Below are 12,870 nucleotides of genomic sequence, written 5' to 3' on the forward strand. Positions count from 1 at the left end.
TACCATTACTTTTTAAATGTAATCATTACAATTACTTTCTCATTTTTAGCAATGTAATTAATTATCATTACCCATTACATTGAAAGTAATTAATTATCATTACCCATTACTTTATGACTATATAAATAGATAAAACATTTTTCATAGAAATAAAAAAGGCAACCTTATTTTTCTTCCATGAAGTATCTACAAAATCAAACTCAAAATAATCCTTGATTTACTTAATAGATATTTGTTTATGAATTATTAAGAAACCATAAAATGATGAGATACTTGAAAGTCATTTTGTTACCTTGAGATTAAGATTAAAGTGTAGTAAGACTATTGTCTTTTAATCTATGGGATTGATCGATTGATTGATTGACTAAGTGATTGGCTGCAAATTAGTACTAATCTTTGATTATAATATACATCTTATCAGAAATTGATATTGGCATGTATCGGACTGTAACTTCATGGATTATGGCCCCTGATTGAACGAAAAATCATGTTTTTAGCTTGTGAACACTGTAGAGGTCACAATTTTTATCCGATAGAGTTTAAACTTGAAATGTATGCTTATAACCCAAAGATCTCGATTCCTGACGTTATTCGCGCATATCGGGACGTAACTTCCTGAATTATGGCCCCTGATTGTACAAAAAATCGTGTTTTTAGCTTGTGGACCCTAGAGAGATCATAATTTTTATCCGATTTAAAAAAACATATTATTATATCACCGTTACACCCTAAGGACGTCTGAGTTCAAATTTCATGAAAATCGGCCCAAAACTGATAGACAAAATGGCCGCCGTTCGTTTTCAAATAGCGTAAAAATATGGCATATCAAGGTTGTGGACCCTATATATAGTGTTCTCAATTTTTATCAGATTTTGTTGAAACTTGAAATGTGAGTTTATAACCCAAACATCTCGGTTCCTTTTGATATTCGCTGATATCGGAACGTAACTTCCTGAATTATGGCTCCTGATTGTACAAAATTAGACAAAATTGCCGCTCTTCGTTCTCAAATAGCATAAAAATATGGTATATCAAGGTTGTGGACCCGATAGAGGTCACAATTTTTATCTGATTTTGTTGAAACTTGAAATGTAAGATTATAACCCAAAGATCTCGGTTCCTTTCGATATTTACGCATATCGAATTGTAATTTCCTGAATTATGGCCGTTGATTGTAGGAAAAATCACTTTCTTTTTAGCTTGTTCTCTATCCATCTCTCGAAAATGTGGGCGTATCCTGCCTGGCAGCCGCTGGTTTTAAAACTGATTTAAAGGTCACCGGAAAAACATCATTTTTTTTTTAAATAATGCATCAGCCGTTCTCCGTGGGTAGTCGTAACTTTCCGTCAATAAGCAATCCGTGACGTCATTTTAGTCCTTCTGCACATAGAAATATAGACTAGAATATCAGCAGAAGGACTAAAATGACGTCACAGATACTGAAAGTTACGACTACCCACGAATAATGGCAGAAATTACTAATGTTGAAATTTACCTGTTGCAGGTAATATTGACATTCGGGTTTGGGTTATACTTATGGAAAGGATATGTTGACATAATTACTTGCTTTATTTAAAAAAATTATGAACATTTTCCGGAGCCCTTTAAATCTTTTTTTTTAGAATTATGATGAATTTTTAGAATTATGATGAATTTTTAGAATTATGATGAATTGGATTTGTATCAGATACACTTGATTACTTCTTTGGTGCTATAAAATTTGAGGCTTGTCATATTGGAAATATATATACAGTGGACTCTGTCACATCCGACATCGTGCGGGATCGTTACAATAATTCGGATCACACAGCGCTTCGGAATACCGAGCTTTCTCCAAAACCGGAAATACTGTAACTTCGAAAACCGGAAGTATTTTTATATTGTAGCTTCGAATCACCAGAATGCTATTCCCTTTATAAATGATAAACTTTTCTGTACTTTCAAAATTTTATATTAAATAATTAACAATAACAATGCATGCGTACAATATATTCATAAAATCGTTTACATGTAATATCAATGCATGCGTACAATATATTTATAAATATCGTTTAAAGTAGTTTGCTTAGTTAAGATTACTGGAAGCATATTGTAAGGCAGAGTCCTGGGCAACATCTTCTAACAAATGAATTGTTGCGATCATCTTTTCGTCCTTAATCTGTGCGAAGTGTTTATTGTCGTTGGGCATGCGTAGGAATTTTGAATAGGTCAAGTCTGTCGTTAATGTATATTCTTCATCGTCCCCGTCTTCAGTCAATTGTCATTTATAATCTGTCGTATGTCCAGTTTTTCAAGCCAATCAAAGTAAACGGCACCTGTCATTCAAGCTTTGCGATTGGCCGACCAATTGACTGGCAGGTAGATTTTGTCCACTCCCTTAAAACAACTCAAGTTCACTGCTTTACCGATCAAAGTAATCAACACAGTTTTAATCTCACCGATAACTGATTGGTGATTACTTGTTAATCTTTTCTGGCTTCACACCCATTGAGTTTTAATCTCACCGATAATTGGATGCTTCACACCCACCATTTGAAGTACGGATTATACAGTGTCGATTCATTGGAAATTATGGGACGGGGCGGCTGATTGATTTCGGAATCCGGAACATACAGAATTCGGATTTACCAGCGATTTTTTGGCTGAAGTAATAAATTAAGGAAATAAATCGGGACATGAAAATCATACCGGATGTCACAGCAATCCGGAGTGATCAGAGATCGGATGTGACAGAGTCCACTGTATATGCCATAAATTGTAATTGAAAAGTAATTGAAATGTAATTGACCATTACGTGATTTTTGGAATGTAATTAATTACATTTCCCATTACTCATTACTTTTGAAATCTTCCATTATTTAAAAAAATGTAATGATTACATTCCATTACCATTACCCCAGCCCTAATATAGACAAGAGTTTCATCGGTGACACATTGCATGTCAATAAACCAGTAATTGTTATTCCATAAATAGTAGTTAGTGTGAATTTGTAAAGAGCAACAGTCAAGTGACAAGAGGAATTTCAGACCACAACGCATGTGTGGACAGAATGGAAAAAATATATCTAGCTTTTTAGAACGAATAATGATCAATGAAAATAAATAAAATATGATGGCATTTTGAGATTTATGAGAACATGTTTCATGCTTCAAACAGAGATTATAGTCTCACCTGGAATTGAATCTAATTAGGGTTTCACGTAGCTTGTGTGAAACACTATTGTTTTTGTTAAGATTATTCTTATTATTATTATTTTTTTTTTTTTTTCCAATTTGATTGTATCTCAGAAACTACATGTCGGATCGATACGATTGGAAAAGTAGGTGTGACTTAGAGATTAAAGCTATTTTGGGTATTCTGTGACAATGCGAAATGTCCGAAATCGCCGAAGTTATCGGGTTTTTTTTTAAAATGACGTAGTATTAACAATAACCATCGAATTTTAACATATGATGCATTTTGACATAGCCAGAGACCAGGCACATAGCTGTGCTATTTTTGATTGTCGACGAATCTTCGTAGATATTAAGCGCCGAATTTCGAAAATTTAAATATTTTTATATGGCATTTTACCCAGGGTTGAAGAGTTATCCAATTTGACTAAAAATGTCAACATTTTTTGTTTTCATTAATTTTCCTTGGCAGCCATTGGCTAATTCAGTTTTTTAGTCCTAGATTAATTATTTATTACTCGATTTGTACAAAAGTAAGTTCATATGCTGCGTGGTCCAAAATGTCATTTTTTTTTGTTACCGGTAAAGATTCCTGTCGGCACCGGAAGTGTCGTAAAATCAGCAAAAACTACAATTTTGACAGATCGGTACAACTTTTTGAAAGCAAATATTATTTTTTCAAAATTTGATATTACCAAAAGGATGCACCACGCAAACGGACACAAATCATCGGACTCAGTTTTTATACGACCACATTGAAATGTGGTCGTATATTGTCGTCGCCCCTGTCCGGCCGGCGTCCACAATTGCTTGTGGACGCTCTAGAGGCTAAAGTTAATATCTGATTGACTTTAAATTTATACACAGTGTTTAAGGTTTTGAGACAAAGAAGCCTATTGATTTTCAGCGATTTCTGATAATTACTGCCAGAGTTATGGCCCTTGATCACTTTGAAAAATCTTGTGGACGCTCTAGAGGCCAAAGTTAATATCCAATTGACTTTAAATTTATACACGGTGTTTAAGGTCATGAGACGAAGAAGCCCATTGATTTTCAGCAATTTCCGATAATTACTGCCAGAGTTATCACCCTTGATCACTTCAAAAAATCTTGTGGATGCTCTAAAGGCCAAAGTTAATATCCGATTGACTTTAAATTTAAACACAATGTTTAAGGTCATGAGATGAAGAAACCTATTGATTTTCAACGATTTCCGATAATTACTGCCAGAGTTATGGCCCTTGATCACTTCAAAAAAATCTTGTGGATGCTCTAGAGGCTAAAGTTAACATCCGATTGACATTAAATTTATACACAGTGTTTAAGGTCATAAGATGATGAAGCCTATTGGTTTTCAGCGATTTGTGATATTACTGCCAGACTTATGGCCCTTGATCACTTCAAAAAATCTTGTGGATGCTCTAGAAGCGAAAGTTGATATTCGATTGACTTTAAATTTATGCACAGTGTTTAAGGTCATGAGACGAAGAAGCCTATTGATTTTCAGCGATTTCCAATATTTGCTGCCAGAGTTATGGCCCTTGATCACTTTGAAAAATCTTGTGGACGCTCTAGATGCCAAAGTTAATATCCGATTGACTTTCAATTTATACACAGTGTATAAGGTCATGAGACGAAGAAGCCTATTGATTTTCAGCGATTTCCGATAATTACTGCCAGAGTTATGGCCCTTGATCACTTCAAAAAAATCTTGTGGATGCTCTAGAGGCTAAAGTTAACATCCGATTGACATTAAATTTATACACAGTGTTTAAGGTCATAAGATGATGAAGCCTATTGGTTTTCAGCGATTTGTGATAATTACTGCCAGACTTATGGCCCTTGATCACTTCAAAAAATCTTGTGGATGCTCTAGAAGCGAAAGTTAATATTCGATTGACTTTAAATTTATGCACAGTGTTTAAGGTCATGCGACGAAGAAGCCTATTGATTTTCAGCGATTTCCAATATTTGCTGCCAGAGTTATGGCCCTTGATCACTTTGAAAAATCTTGTGGACGCTCTAGAGGCCAAAGTTAATATCCGATTGACTTTCAATTTATACACAGTGTATAAGGTCATGAGACGAAGAAGCCTATTGATTTTCAGCGATTTCCGATAATTACTGCCAGAGTTATGGCCCTTGATCACTTCAAAAAATCTTGTGGATGCTCTAGAGGCTAAAGTTAATATCTGATTGAGTTTAAATTTATACACAGTGTTTGAGGTCATAAGACGAAGATTCCTATTGATTTTCAACGATTTCCGATAATTACTGCCAAAGTTATGGCCCTTGATCACTTTGCAAAATCTTGTGATGCTCTAAACCAAACAAATTCTAATAGTTTTCTGATAATTACTTCGTGAGTTGTTGCTCTTAATCAGATTTTAGTGTATTATAAATGTTTCATTACCGAAAAAAGTAAAAATATGCGACAACCCTTGTTGACTGCCCGGACGATTTAGTTGCTGTGGGCGTATGTTTCGTTGCCTGGCAACCTATCTTTTTAATTTCGATTTCGTTTTCGGGACATTTAGATTAAAAGGCGAAAAAAGGTGTAAAAATAAGCTATTTACAACCCATCCACCGTCTTCATATTTCAAAATATTTCATCGTAACTTTCATAACCTCGTAGCAATAACCAATACAAAGAGAATGTATGTCAAAATTAGTTTGTAATATCAGCAGTTGCCGAGAAATAGACAATTTTGCACGAGTCACATTTCGTGTTATTTTGCCTGTACAAGAATCAATTATTATTCAATTTTCTTTCACCATGTGATGCCCAATGCCACGTTTGACTAGATTAAACCATTTTAACACCTTTACTGTCGCCGGAAGTGACGTCATTTGGGCAAAAACTGAATTTTAGCCTTCAAAACCGATATTTTTTTCAAATGAGTCGTATATGTTATTTGTTGAAAAGTATGATATTTAATTTCAATCAACAAATAGAATGAACCCATACGACCATACAGATACCACAAAATGGGTTCTAACTTGTAAGGTTGCAGAGAAATAGACGATTTTCTACTAGTCACTTTTCAAGGTTTTTGTACTATAACAGTGTCAATTATTATTCGATTTTCATAAAATTTCCACCATGTGATGCCTTATGCCATTTCTGATTTCATAAAACTAATTTAACATTTTCATTCTCACCGGAAGTAATGCAATGTTAGCAAAAACTGTATTTTTAGCCTTCAAAACAAATATTTTTTTGAAGTGAGTTATATTTAGTATTCGTTTAACATTATATTTCATTCCAATGGAAATATAGATTGGATCAATACGATCATAAATATTTCCAAAAATACCTTCTAGCATCTTCTCTTGCAAAGAAATAACCAATTTCGTCAGGATCACTTTTTAAGACTTTTCGCATTTTTATTACAGTTTATGGGTTCTAAATTAATTATTTATTGCCTGATTTGTATAAAACAAAAGCTCATATACTCCTTGGTGCAAATTCTCAACTTGTTTCTACCTATAATGTTTTCTGTCGGTACCGGAAGTGACGTGATTTTGCCTAAAATTTAAATTATGACGGGTCGGGAGGTCTTTTTCCGCGCAAGGTTTTGTATGTGTGCCATTTTGATTTAAGGGTGAAAAATAGGAGTAAAAATCAGCTATTTACAACCCATTCATCGCCTTCATATTTTAAATTATTTCTACGCAACTTTCATAATTTTGTAGCATTAATCCATACGAGGACAATGTATGTCAAAATTAGATTGTAATATGCGCAGTTGCCGAGAAATAAGCAATTTTGCATGCGTCATTTTTCACGTTAATTTGAATGTAAAAAAGTTAATTATCGTTCGATTTTCAATTTTCGTTACAATGTGATGCCTCATGCCACCTTTGGTATACATATCCAGAATATTGATGTTGTTTTGTTTGATATATAGTAGGCTTACAATTAATTTTATAACTGTATATTTTTATAGAAAAATGGGCCACATTAGAAGAAAGTAATGCAGCCATGTATCGTGAAATTTATCAACTGAAATATTCACACAATAAAGAAGGAATCGAATTTGAAAAAAAGTGAGTTGTGCTTTATGTGGGGGTTTTATGAACAAACTATTTAGCCTTTTTGTTCGTTGTCATGCCGATGTCAACAATTTCAACAAAAAAAAATTTCTGGTAAGTCAAATAAATTTTAAAGTGTTTCTAACGATAGTAAGTATTAAGAAGCCTTTAATTTCATAAAATTGTAAAGTCACGTGGATCACAAGACACATAAGATTTACTCAAAGACAGTGGAATTCACATTGAGATTTGCCGATGGCAGGGTCCGAGTGTACCGCAGACGAGGTGAACGTTACGCTCAAGTATGCGTCAGAGAAGTTGACCGATTTGGTGGCGGTAGCATCATGGTTTGGGGTTCTTTTTGTGCACATGGACGTTCTCCTCTTGTTGTTGTCCAAGGGAACTTAAATGCTGTCCAGTACAGAGATCAGATTTTGCAACCTGTTCTTCTTCCGTTTATGCAGAGACATGGGCCTGGACTAACGTTTCAACAAGACAATGCTCGACCCCATACAGCAATTGGTACCCAGAATTTTTTAGGAAATGCCGGTGTCCAAGTCCTGGATTGGCCGTCGCTTAGCCCCAACCTTAATCCTATTGAACACATCTGGGACGAACTGGGTCGACGTGTTCGTCAGCAAGTGAATCCACCACTGACGATGCAGGACCTTCAACATGCTCTTGCTGCGCAGTGGCGACGTCTTCCTCGGGTAGTGTTTACTAATGTTCTGAGATCCATGAGAAGACGTTGTGTGGCAGTACGAGACGCTAGAGGAGGCCACAACCGTTACTAAACACTTTATTCCGATTGTTCTCCAAGTCTGTGAATTTCATTTTGGGGGGTACTGTGACATCACGAACGTTATCAATGTCAAGGACTTTCGGCGAGACGTATTCTTGCATTCTGTTGATGTCAAGGTCGTCTGTGCACAACATAACACTAAAATAGTTGCCTTAAACCAAATATTAAAAATCTAGTCGCAAAAATCCCGAGTGTCAAGTTTTTAATTTGGCTGAGTATATATAAATCATGTTTGGATGTTTATATTATAGAGAGGCTGGTTTAGTTGATACTGTACAATATAAAGATGGTGTTATAAACAGATTAAAAGATCAATTGAGAAGACAAGGTGAAGATTTAGATACAACCACATGTAAGTATCTATTTTATTTACCACACATTAATCATACATTATACAATGCAAGAGCTAAATCTGTCTATTGCAGGGCTTTGTTTAGGCCTGAAATGTTATCTAAATTATTAATTAGACTATCCAGACCATAATCAACTCTAGATGGCATCGCTAGCCTGCGATATTTAGTGGATTTGAATACATTTTATGATGGATAATTTGATGTAAAAATGGATAATCAAGACTTTGTTTATTATTTTGCCAACGTTGGTAAGGAAGAGGCTAGCCTAGAATTGAATTGCTAATATCTTGGTTAATGCATGCGTTGGATCAGATATTAAATAGATTAGAACAGTTCAGCCATATTTTGATTTAAGCTAAAAATGGAGGAGCAAGACTTAACTTCAAACAACCAGTACGTTGGTTAAAATTATTGCACACATCTTGTCAAACCTTCAAAGGCTAATATCTCGGCTCGCAATAAAGTAATTTGAATTAAATTTTCAAATTGTTCATTTTGCATTATCTACTTTTGACCTATTATAGTAAGAATGGCCAGCTCTTTATCTAAATCTTACATAATGTATCTTTAACAAGATGTTTAACATGATTTTCAGGTGAACCAGTGAAACCGACGAGACCAGTAGAACAGGTATTGGTAGATGTAGGAACAGCCAGTGGTGTTATAGATAAATATACCGTCTGTATGATTGAAGCAGAGAATAAATATCTTCAAGAAGATAACGATAAACTCAAGAAAGAGCTAGACGAGTTAAGAACAGAAAATGAAAATCTCCAAGCGAAAATACGCAAATTGAAACATGAGAAGAAAGAAATCATCAGGATTCCAGATAGGTAAGATACATTTCGACCTGAAGCAAGGGCCAGAGAAATCCCTCTCTAGCCATTGCTGTATTGAGACTGAAAACTTGAGTTTTTGACGGAGCATGTCCATTCTCATTGTCCAATCAAATGTCTCCTGTGTTTGAGGTCTAATCAAACAAAACACTGCAAGGAGTATGCATTTCGACAGTAATTATCCCCTGGGTTTTATTGGATGAAAGTTGTTGTCCTGTATTTATGGTTTCTATAGTAGTTAATTAGATCAGGTGTTTATTACTAGGTTTCATACAGGAGAATAATGAGATGGGACCACGGCTAGATCTATTTCACATGCACACCTGCAGATTTTGTCATAGGTCACGAGATGTAAACAGGGCTAGTGCTAACCCTAACCCACAATCCTCGGCAACAATAACATGCCCTAACCCTGCTTACATCTCATGACCTTGGATGATGTCATTCCTATACTAGTGGAGTAGCTTGAAGGAGAGTCAGAGAAGCAACATCTTCCCCATTAGCATGCTCTCCAACACCATTTTAACTCTTTAGTTCATTTGTGCAATAAAAGTTGAATCTTTCAAAAATTAACCAATTAAACCAAGTCGTAATATGATATTGCAAATGTTTTCATATTCTTTGATGAATTGTGTTGAAACTTTTGCACAGTTATTAACAATACCGTAATGTTTAACATGGGAACTGCTTATTGCTCTGTGGGGATAATCCAGTGATGGGATTTCAAAAAATTTCATGTCGGACATTTTTTCCCGAAAATAAAGGGGCATAACTCTTACCGTAATTTAAGCAGACGTTTTCAAAACACAATTAAGAATCATGTGTCAACAAAATATATTCAAATTCATATGTAAAAAAAAAAATAGGTGCACCTCGTTATATTTCATGTTTAAAACCCGTACGGTAATCAAATTTATGTCAATAATATTCCTACAAAATTACATGACATCGTAATACTATAGAATTCGTTTGATACTCCGTTTCGATTTATATACGGAAGGTAAAAAAATGACATCCCGAAATTTATTTGGCCGTAAACCGTAGTTAACGACGCCCTAATGAGCGAGTGTAACCAACTTCTAAATAATTGCATTCGACTGTAGCACGCGCTATCGTCTAAAACAATTAACTACTTACGTCATTCCAATCAAAATATTCGTCAACATTTCTTAGCATGTTTATTTATTTATTTAAAGACATAAACCCCCTTCAAAATATGATCATAAATCCGACAATATGCTATCAAAATAGAATCTTTTCTCGAACATCAGGCATATTGGATTCAGCACGTATACATCTCTTAATTTCACGTGTCTCGCAAGATTTGTTCTTTCATTTTAATTACTGAACTCTATAAGCGCCATGTGTGTGAAATATCTTTATTTAACTTCGGCTTCCACCGAAAATATATCACAGACAAGTTATCAGATACAATGTATGTTGGTTTGAGGTGTTATATACTATCATGATATGTGACATATATGACTAATTTCTACGTGTTATTGTCCGACACAAAGGAGATTAAAATGTGAGACAATGGTCAATGGAGAAATCACGGGTTAATCAGATTAAGTTTCTAATCACTCTTATTGGATTGATATATCGTCCGACAAAGGAGAAGCAATGACTTCTGTTCAGGATTGATTTGATGAATTGTCCGATAAAGAATTAGTTCAGCCAATCAAGGCAGAATAGTAGTTAACCAAGGTGGGTGTGTAAGACGATATAACACGATAAATAGTCGATCACTTAATTACCTAATCAATCCAGCCTATTATCAACGATAATCGGGTTGCACGGTAGTTATACACTCAGTACACTATATTAATTGTGGAATTTGAATATTATTCACCATGTCTTGATGTCCGATTGGGCATATTCCCGGTCGGACAATTTTGGGCGTTTCGAAAAAAGATTCGGACAAGTCCGGAATATACGGGTAAAATCCCATCACTGGGATAATCTGTCAGTTTATTTGTTGATGGTATGGATTAAAATATTACATGTTGTGAGATCAACCGTGTTTGTTTACTCTCTAGTCTGAGTGGTGAGCGCTGTATCATATGGTCTGTCATTGAGTGAACTGGTGTGGTATTTGCTGATTGTACATGACAAGGACCACCTCGTGGGTTTTCTCCGGGTAATCCAGTTTCCTCCCACAGCTAAAGACACCTACGCGCAAGCAAATTATTGAAATAAAATTGAATCATATGTTAGTCCCAAAATGACCTGGTTTGTGTCAAGTGGACATTAAACCCCATTTCTCTCTCTCTCTCCCTCCCTCTCTCTCTCTCACTCTCTAGTCTGAGTGGTGAGTATTTACAGTAGTATTTCAATTGTTTGTAAACTTTGTTATAGTGGAAAAGAGAATATCAACAGTGAAAGTATGAGAACGAAGAAACGTAAAGTATCAGAAGAAACAGATAAGAACTTAATAACATATCTTTCTAAGAAACATAGGATACAAATGGAGTTCTAATGTCTCATTAGCACAATACTTTGGTCATTTTCAGGCCACGAAATTTCACGCGAACGATACCAATCGGTTACGTGCGGTCACGCCACCTCAAAAACACGCGACCGATTTCCTGGTTACGCAAATTGAAATATCGGTTACGTTAACAAATTTCATTAACAGATTTATTCACATTTGATCAATTTTTATACAGGATGACTTGTGACACAGGTCTAAATTATTTGTATTATAGCACAAACTCCATTCATTCATTCTTGGCATTTCATTCCTCCATCTGTCTTGTCCGCAGGTTTATCTTGTAGATTTTTGTTTTACGTGTAGTGCGGTCCTCCTGCACTTACTATTAGAGTAGAGTTTTAACCCTTCGTACTGCAGAATGTTCTCGTTGTCGGGTTTTGCTCCTGTTTGCTCACTCAACTGGCAGACTATCGCCACTGAGGAGACGACCACTGTCAAGATTGGTCGCATTATTTCTGTTACATCCTTTTTGTATTCCTGATTGCTTTCAAATTTGAGTGGGAGCCACGGCGGCTAGGTGGTTAAGACGCTGGCTCGCTAGCCTGGAGGTCGGGTGTTCGATCCCTGCATTGGCCGAGAAAGTTCATCCTGATTTTCCGACGTGGTTTCCCCTTGTCAGTGGTGCAGGAAAGGGGGTCTGACAAGGACAGCTGTCTAGTCCTTCAGAGGTCCCGTGTATACATTGGAATGCACGTTAAAGATCCATCGACGTACAAAGCATGTATACGAACATTGATAATAACACAGGTATTGAAGCAGTTAGGAAAGCATTTCTTAGGAACCCGCAAGCATCCAGGCCGGACGAAGAAATCCTCAAACTACTCAACATTTGTCTGAGGAGGAATGACTTCGCTTTTAACGACCAAGTATACCTTCAGTCTTCCGGAACTGCGATGGGAAAACGATTTGCCCCGAGTTATGCAAATCTCTTCATGGCGGAGTGGGAAAGGGAAGTTCTGCCACTCTGTCCATTAAAACCAGATTTCTATGGGCGGTTTTTAGATGACGTTTTCATAGTCTGGACCTACCTACTTGACGAATTTTGGACGTTTTTCAACATTCTGAACAATCATCATCCATCTGTCAAATTAACCGCAAATGTAAGCCATAACAGCATAGATTTCCTTGATACTACCGTTTTTAAAAGTAACAACACCAAAATCACAGGCCAATTGG

The 12,870-nt window shown here is 35.7% G+C and overlaps 1 protein-coding gene and 1 long non-coding RNA gene across 5 annotated transcripts in view; one reads left to right on the top strand and one right to left on the bottom strand.

Moving 5' to 3' along the window:
- Positions 1 to 12,870, top strand: part of LOC126832539 (uncharacterized) — a 96,484-nt gene that overhangs the window by 75,406 nt on the left and 8,208 nt on the right. For all 4 annotated transcript variants that reach the window (XM_056103418.1, XM_056103419.1, XM_056103420.1 and 1 more), the window contains 3 exons: positions 7,125 to 7,224; positions 8,263 to 8,363; positions 8,960 to 9,197. Coding sequence is in view for 2 of the 4 variants with exons in the window: in XM_056103416.1 (XP_055959391.1) it covers positions 7,125 to 7,142 (18 nt within the window). In the remaining 2 variants the exon portion in view is untranslated. The remainder of the gene's footprint in view (positions 1 to 7,124; positions 7,225 to 8,262; positions 8,364 to 8,959; positions 9,198 to 12,870) is intronic.
- Positions 1 to 12,870, bottom strand: part of LOC126832573 (uncharacterized) — a 79,481-nt gene that overhangs the window by 16,072 nt on the left and 50,539 nt on the right. The window lies entirely within an intron of this gene.

Source organism: Patella vulgata, chromosome 9, assembly GCF_932274485.2.
Source record: "Patella vulgata chromosome 9, xgPatVulg1.2, whole genome shotgun sequence".
In the NCBI taxonomy this organism is placed as follows: Eukaryota; Metazoa; Mollusca; class Gastropoda; family Patellidae; genus Patella; species Patella vulgata.